The sequence below is a fragment of the Manacus candei genome, unplaced genomic scaffold (assembly GCF_025592945.1).
Source record: "Manacus candei isolate 608988 ecotype Guabito, Panama unplaced genomic scaffold, ASM2559294v1 h1tg000011l, whole genome shotgun sequence".
Lineage (NCBI taxonomy): Eukaryota > Metazoa > Chordata > Aves > Passeriformes > Pipridae > Manacus > Manacus candei.
The window spans coordinates 31,341,638-31,362,664 of record NW_026138059.1 but is presented as its reverse complement, the minus strand read 5'-3'; the positions used below and the strand labels follow the sequence as shown (position 1 = coordinate 31,362,664).

The window sequence follows — 21,027 nt, the reverse complement described above, 5'->3', positions numbered from 1 at the left end:
GAGTATTCTAGCATCAAGTCAGTTTCCATATGTATTTTCTGACCAGTAGCGATGTTTTGGCCTTACAATCACATAGTATAAACATAAAAATTTGTGCTCTACTTTATTCTTTGATAACACAGCCACTATTTTAAAACTTCATCTACACGTGAAGTGTAATAAATCTGTGCTCAGGGCAGTCACCCCAGTTCGATTAGAATTCTACACAAACTACCCAACACAAATATTTGGGAAATAATTTTATTTGTCCTATCATCATTAGTTTAAACGGTCACAAACTCCATCATACAAAAGAAAAGTAAACATAATAAGCACTTAGATTCTCTTCACATGCACTCACCAAAAACACAGGCCAAAGTAAAGGCTGTTCATGTCCTAGTCTTTAGATGTAATTTAAACCAAGCAGTTGATATGCATGGCCATCTGAAGGTGAATGTCCATTTACACAAGAAGACAGGAGTGAGCTTTATTCTGGAAGTGGAATGCACACAGTTAAATGCTAAAACCTACAAACCATCCTGAAGCCTTGATGGAGTAAGGGTTGGGGCAGTCATCTTCATTTCCTTTCTGGCGGTTCATGTTTTACCCAGTCCTCAAAGCCACCAGCATACTGCTGAACTCTGGAAATATGCAGAAGATACCTTTTTCAAGAGTCATTCTTAACATTATATCTTAAGAGGACATGGTAAAAAAATCTAAACCAAACCAAACCAAGAAAAAAAACCCCAACAAACCAAAACCAACCAAACCAAAAAAAACCCCAAAACCACACCAAAAAAAAGAGGGGAAAAAAATAAACATACAAAAATTCTCTGCAATGAAATACACTTGTACCCAGCTGTGATGAGCAGATGGGCATCCCTTGTACTCTAATACTGCCTCCTTCCATGCAGTGTGTTCTGTTCCTCTTTTTTTCCAAATGACACAATGCTGGAGACAAATGTCAAGCAAGAAAAAGCAGCTGTATCAATGAAACAGTTTTTTAAAAAAGTGAGAACATACTCGCTGCAGTGGAAGATTCATTTGCTATTATGTCTAATACTTCAGATGTCATCAAATAAACACAGCACAATGATCTTTATTTCCTTGCAAACCTACACGCTCTATAAATCTGACATAAACCTGCACAAAACTTAATTCTGGGAAAAAAACCCCACCATGCAAAACAATACTGACTCCTTCAATTAGGCATTATGAAAAACAGGTAATGGAGGATATTTTGCACTTTGAAACAAGAATGTGGTTCCATACTTTTGACTAGAATTAGTAGGAATATTCCAGTTCGTGAACTGCAGTTCATGAAAGCATGAGTAAACAACCAGTGTCTTAAATTTTACCTGCAGTCTTCAAACCAGCGAGGCACCTTCCAACGTGGGTGTAACAATTCTGCCAACCAAATGCTGCTTTTGATTTCACTCTATCATAATCTCTTATTTTTAGCTATTGCCTTGACTGCTTTACTCCTGGCAAACACTCCAAAGCTTTACTGAAAGTGAAGGCGTACTTTGTCAACAGTGAACTATACAGGTAGAAGCGTAATTCAACAAAGGGTGTGGTTTCATAAAATATTCAAGATTGTACTTCTACCAAAGCAAGCAGTTCTCCACCTTTCTAATCATCCTGCATCTCAGGCCTAATACTTATGAAGCTGTATAAGGAAGCAATGTCTTGGCAAGGGAGCTGTCCAGTGGCAGTGTGGTCTTGGAGCAGTTTGCATCACCTGCAGCACACGCACAGAGCTGCTGAGCGGTTGTGTTCAGAGGACGATACAACTCACTTTGCTGGAATACCCAATGGCATCTTTCAAGGCTCCACAGAGACATGAAGAAGCGTCTAACTCAAATACCAATTGTTTTCATATTCCACATGTAAATTTTTACCCTTGCCCACAAGGTATTCTGCTTCATGAAGGGTGGCAGCGTTAATCCCATCCTTACATACACAAGTCATACCTGCTGAAACCCAAGGACATGGCAAAACCAAGTGCTTGTTTACTTCTTGTTCCTGCCAAACAGGAGAAAACCACAGGGTCTGACTTGGATGGCATCTTTTGATTGTACTGCTTCTTGAACTCCTCTGGGTCCATTTGTAGAGCTTCCACTAATTCACCCACTGGGAAATACAGAAAACAAAGTAATATTTATTTTCCATTCATGGACAGGCTTACACTTCAAGGCTTCTAATTCCTCTAGAGGAAAAGTTCAACCTCACAACATACTAGTAGCTATCTAGCACCGCTGCTCTTTGTTCAGTCACAGCCTTGACCATCAAGCCAAGGGGAACAGGGAACACCTGACCCTCGCACTCAGCGGCGTTCATAACTTACGCGGGATGTTGATGGACTCGGGGATTTTTCCAAACCTGTCGATCTCCCACCTCTCCCGCACGTCAATGTGGAGCACGCTGGTCTTCTTCAAGTCTTTGAGCTCCCGGTAGGAGAGACTGGGCGCCCCGCCGGCGCACAGGCTGCGGCAGCTGCGACCTGGCGGGGAGGTACAGCCCGTCAGCCGCCGGAGGCCCGGGCAAGGACACCGCCGCTAAAGACCTCCATCCACACAGGGGGCCGGCAGACCTCACCCCCGCCCACCCCCCGAGAGACACGGCCGCCATCCCGCCCCTGCCTCACCGGGCGCCGCCGCCCGCAGGGCCCGCGCCGCCCGCCACCAGCCCCCGGGCACCATCCCGGGCCGCGGGCCCGGCCCCGCCGCTTCCCGCCGGCCGCCAGCACCCGCCCCCGCCGGCGGGGAGGAGACACCGCCTTCTCCTCGGGGGCGGGGGCTCGGAGGTTTGATCGCTGCCGGCCCGCTTAGAAATTTGGGAAGCACCACGGGGGAAGCCGCGCGTGGCACCTGCCCGCCCCCGAGGCACCCGGGTTAGGCAGCCGCCGCCTCCGTTTCGGTACATCCAGGTACCGCCGCCTTGCCTGGGCAGGGTGATTTCTACCACTGAGCCAAGCTGTCGAGAAGCCTTAAAGTATCAAAGGCTGGGAGCCTGAACATGGATGAGGAATTTTGATGCCAAATCTACTCAAAGTGATTTAAAAAACAAACAAACAAACACAAAAAAAAAACAACAAAAAAACTCAACAAAAACCAAACTTCTGAGTGTTATGTCCGAGGAGAAAATGTGATTTTAGCAATGGCCTGCACCCCTTTCACCACAGTCACTGCCCCCCTACAGCCACAGGAGTGTGGTCCAGGCACCAATCTCCTCTCTGGTGACCAGTGAGAGGATTTGAGGGAATGGCCTGAAGCTGCATCACAGGATGTTTAGGTTAGACATTAGGAAAAGGTTCTTCACCCAGAGGGTAGTCAGGCACTGGAACACCCTCTCCAAGGAAGTAGTCACTGCACCAGACCCACCAGAGTCCAAGAAGCATTTGGACAGCGCTCTCAGGCATATTGTGTGATTCTTGTGGGTGTGCTGTGCTGGGCCAGGAGTTGGACTAAATGAACTTTGTGTGTCCCTTCTAACTCAGGATATTCTATGATTCTATGATCCCTAGTTTCAATACCCCTTGATTTTGAAAGCTGTCAGTCTCTCAGCCACAAGGACTGATGACCAAGATATGTGACTAGAGGAATGAGGGTCCTTCCGTTCCACACATTTTAAATCAATACTCCATACTTACTACATACTTTTGCAAATATATCACATAGCAGCAGTTCCAGTCTTTAAAAGCAGGCATACTGGATCTTTTTGTAAAAGATGCATTTTGAGGAGTATGTTGTTGAATCTTTACTAATAAGAGTTTTCCTTCTCAAAATGAGAACAAAATACTTCTTGGTACTGTAAAGTGTGACAAATTGAACTTGGCACATATAACTGGTTCACTAGCTGCCCTTCTGCCAGCCTCTCCATATGGCCTCCTTGACAGGCATTTGCAAATTGTCTCTCTGAAGCAGTATATCTATATATGAGTTGAGGTTTCATGCATTTCCCATTTTCCACAAGATCTGGATAGAATACACTACTTCTAGAAATTATATTTTGAAATATAATCTACTGTATATTTTATCTGTAGTAAAATAATGTCCACAGTTAATCTCCACTCACTGTATGTTTTACTGTAAAGCATTCAATGTGAAGCACTAGGATACTTGTCATATGAAATGCATATTCACATGAAACTGCATTTCTGTGGTTTTAATTTGACCCTGGATCATGCTATGTACACAAAGCGAGAACACGCTTGCTTGCAGAAATAGGAATCATCCACTATGCATCTTGTGAAAGACAGAGTTTGAAGTCAAAAGAGATCAAGCTTGGTGAACTCCTGTGGTTTGATGACAAAGTGGGAAGCAGCACGTTCAATTCTGCTTTTGCCTTCATGGCACTGTCATTCTGCACTTGCTCAACCCTTCCTCAGCAGCTTTCTTCATTTCATCTCTTGGGACTCTCTCATTTCACCTCCACTTCACTTTCCAGTTCTGCACAGCCTCCCACACTCATCCCCAGTGGCATAATTTCCCAGACCCTTACCCAGCTGCATTTACCCTTGCACATTCTTTATCCCCATCTTATAATTTGACCGAAGATTTTGTTGATCAAAGAAATGGTTTGCTAACCTAGGGTTTCATCATCTTACTGCCTTTCTGATTTTTTTGTTACCACATCTTCTTTTTCTATCATCTGACTTTTTTTCTCCCCACAAACTTTTCATCCTTCACACCATATTCTTCACCATGTTTTACTATTTGCTTTTGGCCTCTCTCTCTCCTTTCTTTCATGCCTCCAATTGCTGGTGATTTTAGTGCTTCTTCTTGCTCCTTTGCCCTTAACCTTTCATTTTCTCTTGTTACTAACCCCCAAACTTCCCCTTCTGCCAGTGTACAGACATTCTATCTCTTCCAGATATTTCTGTTCTCCTCTCCTGAGATAAATGAACATATTCCCCTTCATATCCCACTATCCCCATTTCACACATGTTCACTTTTCCTTCCTTCTCTTTAACCTTTGAAAGTAGTTATTACTCTTGCAGTGTAATAATTCTCTAATATTATTCTCCTGTGTGGAGTAGGAAGGACCCATTTCTTGATCCAATTTGTTTCAGATTATTGTCCCACACCGTTTCTCCCTCTCACATATAGACTCCATTAACATGGTGTGCACAATACATGTCTGAACCACCTCCTTCACATGGTCTGCAGTCTGCCTGCAGATCTTTGCGCTCAGTTGTTACCACGGTCACTGATGTGCCTAAAGAATTTCTCCTACCTAAAATCAAATTCTACTTAATTTGTCAACCTCTTTCAGCAATACTCTTCTTGACATCTTGTGTTTGCTTGCTCCAATGACTTCTACCTGCTTCTCTAACCATTGTTTCAGCTTACTTGTCAGCAGATCCACTACAGGTTCTCCATCCTTGGTTCTAGAGGGGTGCCACAGCGACCTCACCCTTTCTCCCTTTTTACTCTATGCCTTATTATTGGGTGATCTTACTCCAATAAAACTCCTATTTCTCAGTCCTTAATTCAGATTTGCCTTCTGTCCAGTAAAGCCACCTGTGTTTTCAAGCCACTTGCTGGGTTTAATCCCAACCCCAGTTTCAACTAGTTCCTCGAGCGCTGGACACCCTTTACTCTGCCTGTCCCTCAGCGGGGATATGCACCTTTGATTCTGATCTCCCTTCAGTCCCTCCCACGGTGGCTGCCCTGAAAATACACGCAGGGCCCAGACCCTGCCGTGTAACCTCTGGGCACGACTGTCCACACCCCTGCGCGGGCACAAACCCAGCGCAGCATCTCCAGCTCTTTCAGCAAAACTCCGACGTGAAGGTCACCCCACCACGTCTCCCTTCTTTTGCACGCCCTTTGCCCCAAGTTTCTAAGGTGCCCTGCAACCAAACCCACCGCTACCTGTCGCCTCTCAGCGGGCCCGTGGTGCGCTCCCGCTTCCCCACGGCCCTTCCCAGCCGGGGCACGCGTTCTGCCCTCGAACCAGCACCAACCCGTGCGGGAGCGGCCCGGGCAGCGGCCGGGGCGGGGAGCGGCGCGGCCGGGGGCGGAGCGGAGCGCAGCGGAGCTTCCTTCGCCGCTTCCTGCTGCCGCCGCGCCCGCCGCCGCCGCCCGGCGCTCTGTGAGTGCGGGGCGCGGGGAGGGGGGTCCGCCGGCACAGCGCGGGGGCGCCGCGTCCGTGCCGGGCCCACCCCGCGCAGCCGGGGGGGATCGCGGGGCCGCGGCCGGAGCGCCGGGTCCGGCCGGGCCGGACCGGGCCAATCCGCCCCGCCATGGCGGCGGCCAGGCCCGCGGCCTGCGGAGCCGCGTCCCGGGGGCGCCGGGCTGGGAGCGGGCGGAGGGGGCTCTGCCCCGCCGTGGCCCCGGGCCGGGCGAGCCGCCCCCGTCGCTGCTGGGGGTACCCGGGGCTGCGCTGCCCGCGCTTCTCCCGCGGGGCGCCGGGCTGGGGACCGAGCGCCGCTCTTGTTGGGTCGCCGGCGACGAGCTGCTGGTGGCGACCGCCCGCTGTCGCCGCTGTGAAGCGGGTTAACCCTGCCGGGATATGTCCGGGACCCGCAGCGCGTTTCTCCGTGTATTACATTGAGGAGAGGCGGTAGCAGCGCCTGTGGCAGCGCTGAGCATACGCTCCGGTCACTTGGCGCTGGGCCCGGGGGTACGATGGTGCCTCGGCTCCGTGTCGTGCGGCAGCGCGGCTGCTGCGGCCCCGCTGTGTCGGCCCGGAGCTGCCGCGGCCTCGGGGTCGGTGCCGAGCGAGCACGGACTGGCCCGTGTCCGGTGGTCAAATGACAGCCCGGGGGCGGCCCTCGCGATTAATCGGAGAGAGACGTGGTATTTTAGACCCATAGCTGCAGCTCTGCACGTTGTATTTGATTTGATGTTGGGATTCTCTGATTCCTGGCCTTTTTTTTTTTTTTTTTCTTTTGCTATGATGTCCTTTAGGACTTCATTCTGCCCTTGCTATAGATATGTTGCTACTCGCCCTATTAAACAGGATATATGTGACGGTGTATTAAAACAAGGGAGCAGTAGAATGAAGACATCAAGAACATCGAAGCAGATGACAGTAGCTGCAGGTGTAGCACTATATTCTAGTTGCATCTCATCTTTACAAGTATTTCCCGATTCCATGAAATAGTCCTCTCATATGAGCATATAGAGCAGAGCTGTAGTTAAAGGATTTGTATTTATTTGTATTTAAAGTATTCTTTCTGCTCTCATTTTCTAACTTTTAAGTGGGAACATAGTAGTGGCACGAACATGTGCCAGATTGAAGCAGAATATGCCTTTGTGAAATTGTTTTGGTGTTTACTACATTTGTAAATATTTTGTCAGATTTGTTCATGAAATATTGAAGAACTGGTGCTCTGTAGTTTCATTTCTGAGAGATTCACAGAACTGCCGCTAGCGTTTCAGGGGTTCTGTTTTGAGCATCGACTGTAGATCGAGGACAAGTTGTTCCACTTCAGACATGTCATCAAAGCAAACTGGGGCAGTTTGTGTGGAGGAAGAAAATGGAATGAAATTTTTTGGTTTTGGTGGCAAGACTTAGGCTTTCAAAGAGCTCAAACTAGTTTTCAAATTTACGGTTTTATCTGTTCTACCCTCATTACTTAACTGATCTCTCAACAGTCTTCCAGAGTATATGGGAAGTTATGCACAGCCATTATCTTCCTTTATCTGCTCCAACTCAGCCGTTTAGGCAGAGGTACAGCGGGAGTCTTAGCTTAACGTATGGTCTTGTGTGGGTTTCAACCTTCTGTCTCACACACATGCTGCAACCACGGCTCCTTTTTTATTTTTCTGAATTCACAGAATTAGCATTTCTCTAAAGCTCATCCTTTGCTCATTTTGTCCTTCATGTTCTCTGACCAGCTTTTCCCCAGTTTTTGGCCACATGGTTATCCCGCGAAGGTACTGTGAGTTCACTGGTTACTCTCCAGCTGTTTCAGTTGTCATACTCTCGAACTTTCTGTGGTGATGGCACTGTTACATCTGTGTTCATATCACAGGAGTGTACAGTCTGTCAGCTCTGTCATCTGACTGCCTTTTCACATAAAAGTTTTCACTTGCAAACCAGCATTATTAGTTATAAGCTCTGGCTCTTCTTCTGATACTGTGTTTTACTTTTTAAAGCGTGAATTTTCTTGGAAAATCCACATTGGACCATCAACACATCTACTCAGGTGTTTTTCCCTCTTGGTGTGTTCATATTTTTTTAAAAAATGCATTTAATGTGGGATAGAGAACATAAACAAAAGTTGCGATTTGCTCTATGGAGCTGGATATTGATATACATATCCCTGAAATTTTCCTCAAGACCTTTGCTACAAGATACTAGCAAAAGTATGTTATCAAAATGCTACTCTTTTTACCCATTCAGTCCTTTAATATACTCTAGTTATCAATCCAGTTACAGAGTCTTCTCATTCTTTTTTCTGGACATATTTGGTTTCTGTTCATCCTTAGAAGTAATTTTTTTGTGGCAAGTGGGTTTCAATAGGAAATTTGAGGGGGATTGTGCAGGATACAAACATAAATGTTGGCAGCCTGTGTTTACCATGGGCAGCTGGATAAAATACTTTAATGAAAGTGAGAAATGCTATGGGATAGATACAACTGAGGAAGTTGTATCTAGTAGTCCAAAGGCTCCGTCTCACTCCTTGCTGAGAAAGTACATCAGTGTCTCACCCTTTTAGGACTGTACTATAATGTCAGGATTGGCATTTGAGCTCCAGTGACGGTGTAAGATGTGTGATGTGCCTTTGGGCTAGGAAATCTTGGAGATGACGCTTTCAGAATTTCAGATGACATTTTCCAGGGGGAGAAGCTTTGCTGCCACTACCAGTCAGCAATTCTGGTCCTTTTACTGCTCTAGCAGGCAGTGGGGGCTTGTTTGCTGCAAAGGTTTTGGTGGCTGTCAGAGTGATGAGCCTCCTGGCCCGCTGATGGGTGACACTGCCCAGTTGCTAACTGTGATGGATGTGGTTCCTGCTTTGATTGGGTGACATTTGGTCTAGTGGTGAGCAATCCAAAATGCCATAGGTAATGCTTGGAACAGATGTCCAAAATATATCAACTTGCAACTTACATCAAAACATGTAGCAGTTCTACATGTAGTAGTGGGGGGGGTCTGGCATTACTGACCCATACAAGGCTCTTCTTTCTGTGCTGTCACAGTTACGTGGAAGATCATAAAGACCTGTCTCAGATGTGCTGTGGAGCATCTTTGGACTTAATCTGCACACCTGTGCTGTTCCTCACCCCTTGCCTTGGAGCAAGGCTGCTGTTGAGCTGGAAGTGCTAATTTTTCCTTGTATTCAGTGAGTGCTATGTCCTTTCAGTGTGACACAGGTTTTTCTTTGCATTAGCAACAAAAAATGGTATAATTTAAACTTGAAACTTTGACTACAAGTGGTGAGACAGCTGGAATTCAGAATACCTCAGATGAAGTGAAGGATTGAGGTAAATGTATTTGCCCCATCTTCCTTGAATTCAGGTGCTCATTGATGAAATAATTAACAATATTGGTTTCACGGTTAATGGACAGTCCTACTGGGAGAGTATTACCCATATCCAAAATAGTATCTGGAGACTATCTGTAGACTCACTTGGCTGTATTTCACAGGTTAAGTATGCTTAAATAAACTGGTGTGTTTTTTGTCGTTTTTATCTTGTTTGCATTCTAGCAATGCAACTGTAATCCTCCTAGTTAATCCAGAATCAGGAAAAGTATTGGAATAGGTGTTACACAGATAAGAACAAAAATGTGGCACTCACTTGAAAGAGCTGGCTCCCTAATTATAAGAGGAGGGAAAAAGTGGATCTTGGCAGATAGAAGCAGTGATATAGTATTAGCCAGTAGAGCATGTTATTTCTCTAACGTAGGAGTGGTCTGGTTCATGTTTCTTCTAAGCATCATGGTGAAAGTACAGCATGTGAAAACTCATTAAGGTGATACATTTCAAAATTTAGTAAGTGAACTATGTAGGCATTCTAGGAGGGACTCAGCTTCCAAGTAAGAAGGGCAAGATGGTAAGATGGGAAAAGATGTTGTGAAGAGGAATGATTTGATTGGTTGGTTGGTTTTTGTTTGTTTTGGTTTTGTTTCCCAAAGAAAAGTGATTTTTAGTTCATACTAGCCTTTTATTGGTCCTAGCTCTACTGAGTTACAGTAAAATGTAATTTTTTTAAAAAAATAGTTATTTTAGGAAGTACATTCTGCTCTTGTAAGTATCTAAATGTATACTTTGTAAAGAGAGTCTATTTCTAAGTGTAGGAATATTAATGCTGTTAAATATAGACTTTTTCAGGCATACCTTACATTTAAAATAGTCTAGGCATACCTTAGATTTAATTTAACAAATTCAGCACATTGATTTTTGGCACTTAGTCAAATTTGAAACTTTTAAAATTAGATAGGGCAGATCAGTCTACTGCTTTTGAAATGGTTTGTCCTTTCTAGAATGGTGGAAATGAGCAGTTGTAGTGAGGAGGTTTTGATCTTAATCAGCTTTCTGTAGGCTGACTGACATTAGTAGGAGTCTTTTAAGAAGTAAAAAGTTAATAACAGAGGATAGCTAGTGATGATGATTACACTTCAAACTTTTGTATGCTGAGCTCAAAGAATCTTAACATGTTTATCAAGGACTAGTTCTTGGTTTTGTATTGAATGATTTTAAAAAGGAAGAGATTTAGCTTTTTCTAATGTGACTTTTTCTATTTTTCACCTTTTCCCCATGGAACTGAATAATTTCTACTTAAGATTTTTACTGTGTGCCAAATAGAGATCTGGATGGAGCTAGCATACCCTCTGAACTCAGCTTTTTCTACCACAAAAATTGATGTCATTTTAGTTGTCAGATTCATTAGTCAAATATCTTGTGCACCGTGACTTGATTTTATGTATGCAAAAATTTTTTGATTATGAAATGTTGATCATGTTAAAATTCTTAAGAAAGATCTGTGATGTTTTCTGTCCCTAAATGTACTGGAAAAGGGCAGATAGTATTGCATATATACCGTGCTACTTCCATCATAGATCATATGGAGTAGCTCATTGCTCTTACCCTTCCAGCACACTTACATGCTTTTCAGTCAGGCACAAACCCTGTCTGTCTAAGTCCTTGATATGCTCTGGCTTTTCCAAGAGCTCACAGGTCAGTAAACATTGTCTGATGGATGCCCCTCTATATGTGTGTTCATGAAAAGTAATTAATCTAATGGTCCATGTTGTCTTTAGCTCTGCCTGCTCTTATTGAAAGGAGACTGAAAAGTGTCTGGGCTGTGCAGTGGGTTCCCAAACCCGCAGTGTGAATGCCAGCTTCTTATGACAGTGTTCATTTCTAGTGCCGTGTTGATTATGCCGGGCTTGAAATGCCGTGTTTTCAGTCATTGTGGTGTCAACTGACACTCTCTTTTCCACGTGTCCTGAAGGTCCCTAGAGTGTGGGTTCAGCAGTGGGCCGTGTGTGCCTCAGTCCGGATTGTGTCACCTGCTCTGCTTGCCACAGGCTTCACAGGTGGTAAAAACTTGCTTGTATTTCAGCTGGTTGTGCCTGTAATTATTTATCTGAGCTCTGAAAATGTAGTGATATGAACATGACTTTCACTGGGGTGAAGGCTGTGGTTTGGACAGTCTTACATAATCTGTCCAAAGAGATCAAAATTGTTATGCTGAAATGAACTCGTAGGTTGTTTATGTCAGTGTTGAATAACCTAAACACAACTATGTTTCTTTAGGGAGGACATTTTTGCTGCCTTTCCTATTGACTCTTTACATAATTTAGTGCAAAATATTAGGGTTTCTAACAGCAACTGTGTTGGCCTTACTGTTTGATATATGTCACAATGAATCTTGTGCTCAGTTAAGTGGCAGTGCGACAAGTGGTGATGGGTAGTTTCACATGAAGCTTGGATATGTACGATGAGGTGCCAAGGCAGAAATACACAGCTGAAGTTGTTGGAATCTTTTTGTGTTCTAGGGATGCCTTATGCATGGCTGTTGATGGACGTTAGGTGTGCTAACATTTGTTCAACATAAATAGTCAAGGGCTGGAAGATTTAGATCTTTGTTACTGTATGAGCAGGAATTGTGAACCTGTGAAAGCAGCAAAGCTGAATTCAGTAGCCTTGTTCACTTGCATGTCTAAGCATTTGAAGCTTTATAACTGTAAGTATAGGAAAATTTTAAAGCTGTAATTTAAAAACATCATATTTAATATAGTATAAATTAATTTCCATGTAAATGTAGCATTCTGCAAAGAATGCATTGTATTTTGAAAGGTTGAGGAGCCATGAAGCCGTTGATGCAGAGAAGCAGAGAGTAAAGGCTTCTTTTGTACTCTACAAAAATTTGACTTGTCCAATGCAAATCTGTAACCTATATGTAACCCTTCATGCAGAAAACCTCCAGCACTAATAGTATGGGCAGCAGGTGCAGAGATGTCTGTCCAGTTGCATAGGAACCTGGAACAGGACCTCTGACATACGGATTGCCTGCTTTGCTTCAGTGCAGGCTGTTCAGATACTGCTGGTGGTGGCGCTCTACTATCAGTATTGATGACTGTTCTGCTGATTGGCTTAGTGGATAAGAAAGGAGAGGGAATATTGAGTTCAATACACTATGTCTCTTAGAGTAATACAAAGGTTTAAATGCATATACAGAGAAGATTAAAAAAACTTAAGTAGGCTAACTTTCTAAACTTTGGCAAACTTAACTAACTGATATGTAGTAATAATATATCTTTTGCTATTCCCAAATGTAGGGCATTTTAGAGTTTTCCTACACATAAATGCAGTAGCACAGTTGAAAATGTTTGGTAGTGGTGACTCAGGTGACATTACTAACCTGTCTGTGGTACACAACAAGACATCATTTTTTTTCTAAACAGAATGGCTCACAGTTTGCAGTGTATGAATATTTGACTATCTTACATTCATATGCTTCACATATGAAACAAAAGTTTGTTTTTATGAAGCACACTGTTAAAAGACAAACTGTAAACTAAGCCCCAGCAGCTGTTTGTGTGATGCACAGCTACACTCCTTTAGTGAATTCACATTTGGATTTTGATGAAATGACTGGTGTGCTGAAATCTCTGTGTATTTTTTTATGTTTAATGGCAAATATCTATGCTTTAATTCTCTTCCTTATAGGGGTCCTTGATTAATGACCCAAATTTCCTATGAAAAACCTCATCCTTACGGACTCTCTGATGTTTAATAGAGGGGTCAGCTTGTATTCCAGTTTTTCATCCCTCATAGGATAGGACACTTTAATCAGATTTGGAAGACTTTTTGTATTTACTTAGAGTGTTTGAAATTGTTCAAAAACTTTTAGGGAATTTGCCAAGGGTAAGGGATGATTGTAACCTTTCCTAAGGTATATATTTTAAGGAAGAGAAGCTTTTATTTTGATGATGCTTTTCTGGTAAGGTATGGTTGGAGCTCTGTAATAATTTGCTTTACAAAAACAAAAATAAAGGAAATCTTGGTATCTCAGATATTTAACAGCACTGTCTAGAAGTGCATGTGTGTGTGTATCCTCTGTTGCCACAGATACAATTCATAATGTCCTGTAGTGTAACTGATCTTTCGACATTCCTGCTAGTTCATTCCTGACACATTCATAGTCCTTGTTACACAGTAGCTGACATTAGTCCAAGCCTAAAACTGTGTTAGTGAGGTTTAAATGTGTGATTTGATCTTGTGCTTTTAGAGTTCAAACTCATTACATTTGGTGAAGCATTTACATAGCAATAACAATGAAGCAACATCTGTCTCTCTTTCCTAGGAAGTAACAGATGCGGGTGAAAGATCCATCAAGAACGAACTCCGAGAAGCCGAAGAGAAGCAAAAGGCCTAACAGGCCACAGGATGAGGACTCTTCAGATGATATTTCAGGTAAGTACATTAGGTGATTTTTGTCCCTGAGGTTAGGGCTAATAAATTCCATATTGACTGATGAAAACCACAAAAAAAAAGTACCGTGAAATACTTTTCTTGTTTGAATGTGTAACAAAATATCCCCACTCAGTTGTTTATGACATGATCATTTCTTGTGCTACATGCCTACCCTGAAGGGCTGGAGAGTTGGTTGATCTTCGATGACAATCTCTTCAAAGCAGAACAGTCCTTTCCTCTCCCTGTAAGGTCATGCACATGTGGCAGGAGGCTGCTTGGCTCAGTGGGGAGCTTCCAGATAAACTCAGAGGAAAAAAAAGAAGGGCAGAGAGGGTGATGACATGTTTGGGCTGTCCTTGCAGAGGTTCAGAGTGTGCAGGATTAGGAATTAGGTAGACCAACCTCAGTTAGAGTTGGACCTGATGAGAGGTATGAAGAGTAAGATGGGCCTGTATGGATACCATGACAGTAAAATGATAGCTAAGGTGAGTGCAAACCTGCTGCATGAGGTTCAGAGGACCTAGGGACACAGGACATGGGAAAAGGCTGAGGAAATCAATTTTTACTTTGCCTCTGTCTTCACATGTGAGTTCTTCACTTGATCCTCTCTGACCCCTGAGCCCAATGCCAGACTCAACGTTGTCTAGAGAAGAAGATGGAGAACCGTTAAACAAAGTGGATGTCCACAAGTCCATGGGATCAGATGGGATGCACCTCAAGGTGCTGAGAGAGCTGCATAATGCTATTATAAGGTTACACTTTGCATCCTTCATAGCAGTTGATATGCAGGAGGGCAGGTCTGCCATTCAGAGTGACTTAGACTGGCTGGAGAAATGGGCTGGCAGAAACTTGTTAGAGTTCAACAAAGGCAAGTGGAGAGTTTGGCACTTGGGCATAACCACATGCAGTTACAGGGTGGGAATTAATGGCTCGAAAGCAGCTTTGCCAATAAGGTCCTGGGGGTCCTTTGCTGAATGCTGATGCTGAATAAAACCAAGCTGTGCTGTTCATGCTGACTGTATGCAGGACTATATTAATTAGAGTACAGGGCAGGCAAGGTACATGATTCTTTCCATCTTTTCAGCATGGGTGAGACTTCACCTGGAGTACTGTGTCCAGCTGTGGGCTTCCTGTTACAAGAAAGACACTTACTTGTTAGAATGAGGCCAGTGGATCACCCCCCTCTGCATTGTTAAGGAAATTGAGAACATGATGTGGGAAGAGAGGCTAAAAGGAATGTCTTTGTTTAGCCAATGGAGTGAAAGTATAATTTCTTTCTTTGACTGCCTGATGGTAGTTACAGAGAAGGCAGAACTAGATTCTTCTAGGAGGTCCACAGTGAGAAGACTAAAGGCAACAGACAAAAGTTAGGCTATGGAAAATTTGACTAGGTGTGAGGAAATTTATTTTATTTTCACTCTGAGGGTGGCGAGACAGAAAACTGATTTTCTAGTGAGTTGGTAAAACCTCTGTCCTTGAAGATATTCAACACTCAGCTGAACAAAGCCATGAACAAACAGATCTAATTAGTATTTGACTCTGCTTTGAATGAGGGTTTGGACAAGATAACCTTCAGAGGTTACTGCAAACCTACCTTATGCTGTGATATTATAGTGGAATTTGTGCAAAAAATACGAGAGAGAAGAATGGTTGATATTTGTGTTCAGAATGAGCAGTCATACTAGAGATGCATGGGTATTTCCAAATCTTTCTTTATGGGTTGAAAAGAAGGTCAACTGCCTGCGTTATTGTGTACAAAAATAGATTTATATAGTGTTTTACTGTCAAAACCTGGGGAAATTAGTTTTGTACAGAAGTAGTGCTTGTACTTTTGTATGAAGTAGTTTTCTGGTTTAAGAGGTGGCGTTTCTTGGCTTGAAAAGAATTTTCATTACAGAAAGACTGAAATAGGTCCTTCATAAAATTCAGTATATGAGGAGCAGCTGGCTGATCTTTCCTGTGCTAGTTCTTTGCTATTTTTTTTCCTAATGTTGAATTCGTCAGAGATTATGCTCTTGTAATATACACATGCTCCCTTTCATAGTTATTATTTTTAATGGATAAGGTGAGTATCTGTTGTTTTCTCTAGGCTTAACCTGCCAGCACGTGAGCCAAGCAGTGGATGTGCATCATGTGAAGAGAGCAGTGGCTCAGAGCGTCTGGTCCATATGTGCAGAATGTCTGAAGGAGAGGCGGATGAGTGATGGTGAGCCCACAGCACCTTCAGACATATGGCTGTGTCTCAAGTGTGGCTCTCAGGTGAGCACATGCACTAAATTTAGGTGGATTTTCTAAAGGATATGACTGGTGTGAGCCCTTGTCTGTTTGTCTTCCCATTACCTTCAGTGAAACAGTGTGACATAAGTGTTTAGTTGTGAGAGTCCATGCTTCAGCTTCTTCAGGGAAGTGGGATGTGACCTTATGTTCTTGTTTCGTTTTTTGGCAGTTTTGGGTTAGCTTTGTGTGTTACGGTGTGATTTGTCATCATGATTAGTAAGTGACAGTCCTGCCTTTTCTCTGTTCTTCATCTGCATGCTCTTGCCATTTACAGAGAATTGGCACCAGGAACTGTGTGGCTGCAAAATGCATCCATTCAGATGGCCCATCTGGGAGAAGTTCCCACGAATACAAATGAAAGAAAAACCAAATGTGTATATTGCTGAATCAGCTTGTACTGTGGACACTCAATTGCTAGATTTGATTGAAACCTGGGAGAAAGGACAGTGCCAGAGTGAGAATGCTGCTTCCATGGCAGCTAGTCATTAGATTGGATCAATTATAATGTCAAATCTTGGCCTCAGAGTTTAAAACAGCAGGTCCTGACCCCAGGGGCTTGCACAGGTTTCTTTCCTGTGACTGAAGTAAAGCCTGATACAGAAAAATTCAGTTTATGGGCAATGTCAGGTTCGGTTCAGCCAATAGTTGCCTGAACAAAGCATTTCACAATTTTCTTAGACTTTCAGTAGGTTTTGCTATAGTAAGGACAGAAGCCAGCTCCTCCCAGTATAATCTGAACAGATTTAATTTTGCAAAGAAACATGCTATTCACAGGCTTCAGAAGGTAGTTAACTAGATCTGAGGAGGACTCCTGTATCTTGTTTGAAAATTTCTAGTTAAGGAGGGTTTTTAAAAAGAGGTAATTCTGTGTGATTCTTCATGTTCATGCTGTTAAAAGCTTCCAAAACTCATGTCTCATTCAGAGACCAGTCTTGGAAGTCCCACTCTGTAGATACTTGAAAAATTGCAAATGCTTTCTCTCAAAATTGCTGTATATAAATGGTGTGTTCTGAGTAGCTTTTTAGTGCAAAACACTTTATCTCCCTTTTTCATTTGCTGTCTGGAATGTATTTGGCATTCTTGAGCAGTGAGGGTTACCTATGCTGTCCTTTCCTTGATATTCTGTGGGCCAAATATGCTACATAATTGTTTCTTTCACAACTTTTAGAGCATTCTTACTTTTGTGAATGGCATCATTTTCTATTGATACTTATTTAATACTTTTCCAAAAACTAGGAATTATTTTTATTCAGTTAAAAGAAACCTTAATGAATCTCTATGCTTTTATCTGATTTTTCCAAGTAGAAGAGATGAGGTTTTGGTTTTGTGTTGTCATTGATTTTCCTTTATTAGTAAAAAAAGTTAATTGGTATCTTTATAACACTGGATTATAATAGATGTTAAATCCTTTCAATCCTTGGGAATGCTAAATGGGTAGGGCAGAATAGCTTCTTGTCTAATTTTGAAAAGTGAAGTTTTTGTCATTTATTTACTAATAATATAGTGTTTTCCTTCTTCCCTTTTTCCCCCCTTACTGTGTTGATGTTTCCATTTTTAGGGATGTAGTAAGAATTCGGAAGGCCAGCATTCTCTGAAACACTTCCAAACAGCACGTGCAGAACCTCATTGCATCGTTATCAACCTCAGCACGTGGATCATATGGTGAGAATGGGTATGCAGGGGTTTGTGTAAGCTTGTGTGTAAGGATACAGACAACTTAAAGGAGTGTCTTCTCATGATAAAGAATGATTCCGACAGATAAATTTAATACTTTCTATAGAGGAAAGGGAGGCTTTCTGGAGAGAAAATTAATTTGTCCTTTGAATTGTCTGATAATATTTAAATCTCTAAGTGAATTGGGACTGATCCGTAGATGAGCATATACAAGATGAGGGAATTCAATTCCATCTCTCTTTTTAGTGTGAAAAATTGAAACCTGCATCTTAAGTAATTTTTGTAAGGTTGCTTGAGAGGCTTGTTAGAGCTGGGAGGTGCATGCAGATACTCTGAATTCCGGTTTGTTTCTTCTTTTGTTTAGGTGTTATGAATGTGATGAAGAGCTGTCAACACATTGCAACAAAAAGGTTCTGGCTCAGATAGTTGACTTTCTTCAAAAACATGGTGCCAGGGCTGAACCAAGTAAGTTTGCACAAAAAGCTTTATCTGGAGACATCTGTAATGTACTGACTGAACATTTCAGATTTTGAGTCATGTTAAAAATACAACTAAAAAGTTATGTATAATATGACTATAATGTAATTTGTAATTGCACAACTACTTGGGCAAGTAATGCCTGTCAAAACATGATGTCACTTTTTTGTACAGTTTAATTATATTTGAAAAATATTTTGGGCACTATAGGACAGTTTTTCCAAATTTTGTCTGTAATGAAAAAGGTTTATAATAGAGAAGTTGTTACCTTAAATATAATGCAATATAAAGTAATGCACAAAAAATATGTTGAAGCATACACTATACATTTACTATAAAGGAATTGAATTTCCCTATTATGGATGTATCAAAGCTACAATTTTTCTGATTTAAATTCATTCTACACAGTTAAATTTTTTTTTGAGTGGATTTTCTAGTACTCTGTTGTTGTATGTAATGTTAATTTCTGCTATTTGGTTTTAATTGATAAAGTGCTTATTTCTATTAGTAGAAGATAGTATTAAATTATTTTCTTATATTAGGAGCCTAATAGACCTTCTCAATATATGTGATTGTCGATAGAACTTTGTATATGTGGCCCTCAGCTGTCTGCTCTTGATAACATTGACATTACTCATCTCTGCTGTAACACACTTGGCAGCATTTCTGGCTTGTGACTTAGAGAGTGCATTGAATTTCAGATTTTCTTCTCAAAAACCAGCTTGAGTAAACTTTTAAAACAATTGGTTGCATTTTTTAGCTGAGATAATCAACTGGTTAGAAGTAAGAGTGGAGAAGGACTGCCTTACTGAATTAGACTAGGTATTCTAGCTCCATGTGCATAAATTCTACTGGTTTTAAGAGTTGTTATGTATTTTTTGAGTGGAGAAAATGAAGGGCAACTTAGAAATATTATATTTTGATCAAATCACAAGTTATATGTTAAATTATTCAATTGTAATAAATTGATAAATTTCTACTTTTTGCATCTTTTTTTCTTGGAGATATGAAAATGCAGTATGTGATTTTACTTTTGTTCACTTCAGTTTCTCTTCAGTTTCAAGTTCATGTGTAATAAGTGGTTGTTGCAACTTTCCTGCAAATGAAAACGCTGCAATGTTTCTTTCAGTTAATGTAATGTATTCATGCAAAAAGTGTGTCTGTGGACTTCCAGTGATGTTTTAAAAATGGAAGTCCATAACCCTCTAAACTGTGGCTGTGCTGAGAAGTTTGGATTGCATTTGTAAAAGGTCTGGGACCATTGGCCCAAAGATGATTTGCTGGTTTTTTTAAGTGGCAAGGAAAAGAGGAAAAAGCTTCTGCCTGGGACACTCTGTTGCTTTGACCAGGCTTCTTGCTGGAAGAGGCTGGAAAACAGTCGTCTGTTTGTAAAAGAAATGTGTGACAGGGAACTCTCAACCAGAGTTGGCATTCTTGGTTCATTTTGATAAATGACACACTTGCTACTTCCCCTTACATAGAAATCTATGTAAGGTTTTTTCTTTTATTTAAATTAGACTACCTTTAATGATTTTTAAAAAACAGAATCTGAAATTGAAATGTAATTCTTGCTGTTGTCCAGAACACAAAGGACACAACGAATAACTGTGAGAGTTAACTCTACTTTTTTTTTTGTTTAATTTTTATTTAGTTTAACATTTTATTTCATGTTCTATTGATATTTTCAGTGTAACTGTCATCCTTGAAATTATTAGTTGGCATAGATTTTTAAAATTTATTTTGTATATTCAGCCATTACAAACTTAAAATAATTTAAAAAATATGAAAAATAACTGGAGGGAAACAAGCAGTGTAAAACTGACAATTACCAATTCAATTCATATTTCTCATTTAAAAATCAGTCTTGTGCTTTTTTTTCCCATTGCTTTTCCATTTCTTCCTAAAAAAGCAGTCAAAATGAAGACAGTTTTCATATTAGAATGTGGCACCTTAACAACAATTTGTCTTATGTCTGAATTTCTTTTTGTCATAACAACTGGTTGGCAGGGTGCATCATTAAAATTCAAATAATATTGTGTAGAAATTTCTGTAGAGATGCAGTATGAACATGGATATAAGTAGCAGATGAAGGTTGCTCGGGTTTTTTTTGGGTTCTCAAAAGTGCAGGATTCATTTAAAGATAAAATGATCAGTTTAAACATGTAAGGGAGGGTTATATAGATTTCCTAATTAATGCATCTTGGAAAATAAACAAAAGCAAAATGCTTGTCATTTGGTACTAATGTGGTGGAATAGTGTGGCAGCAGGATCCCTGCTTTTCGCTCGGCCTCTCATAAAGATTCAACTTCACTTCAGCTGTAAAAATGTGCAAATTACATTACTACTACATGACTGACTTTTGTAATTACATTAAGCGATTGAGATAAATCCCAGTGCTGGGTTCCCAAAAGAATGCTTGCAGCTGTGTGATTTTCGCATCTGATCCTATGGTTTGTTGTACCCAGCAATGCCTGCTTCTTCCCCCCCCCCCCCTTTTTTTTTTTTAAAGGAGTCTGTTTGGTTAAGAGGTCATGTTGGACACAAGATGGAAGAATAAAGCAAGATTGCTTTCCAGGGTATACCACCCAGAAATTTGTTTTGTGGAAAAGGTTAGCAGGCCATGATGATTTCCACAGAAAGGCAGGTGCAGTATTGTCCGTGTGGCACACTTGTGAGCTTCACATGGACATAATGCACATGTAGTACACAGGAACCATGCTGAGACATTGCAATCTGTGTGT

The 21,027-nt window shown here is 41.7% G+C and overlaps 2 protein-coding genes across 4 annotated transcripts in view; one reads left to right on the top strand and one right to left on the bottom strand.

Annotated features, from left to right (window-relative positions):
- Positions 1-226: 226 nt before the first annotated feature.
- On the bottom strand, positions 227-2,733 carry TSTD3 (thiosulfate sulfurtransferase like domain containing 3). The gene is made up of 4 exons (XM_051778221.1): positions 2,627-2,733; positions 2,327-2,482; positions 1,953-2,112; positions 227-620 (listed from the first exon to the last, which is right to left on the bottom strand). Exons 1-4 carry the CDS (start codon positions 2,679-2,681, stop codon positions 557-559), a joined length of 435 nt encoding a protein of 144 aa, XP_051634181.1. The 5' UTR covers positions 2,682-2,733; the 3' UTR covers positions 227-556.
- Positions 2,734-6,012: 3,279 nt separating this feature from the next.
- Positions 6,013-21,027, top strand: part of USP45 (ubiquitin specific peptidase 45) — a 51,987-nt gene continuing 36,972 nt past the window's right edge. The window contains exons 1-7 of one of the 3 annotated variants that reach the window (XM_051778175.1): positions 7,085-7,868; positions 9,135-9,277; positions 11,391-11,475; positions 13,749-13,858; positions 15,948-16,117; positions 17,694-17,797; positions 18,174-18,274. In XM_051778175.1, the coding sequence (XP_051634135.1) occupies positions 13,759-13,858; positions 15,948-16,117; positions 17,694-17,797; positions 18,174-18,274 (475 nt within the window). In that variant the 5' untranslated portion in view covers positions 7,085-7,868; positions 9,135-9,277; positions 11,391-11,475; positions 13,749-13,758. Of the gene's footprint in view, positions 6,079-7,084; positions 7,869-9,134; positions 9,278-11,390; positions 11,476-13,744; positions 13,859-15,947; positions 16,118-17,693; positions 17,798-18,173; positions 18,275-21,027 lie in introns of those variants that run through there. The other 2 variants (XM_051778176.1, XM_051778177.1) reach the window with 2 other exon arrangements.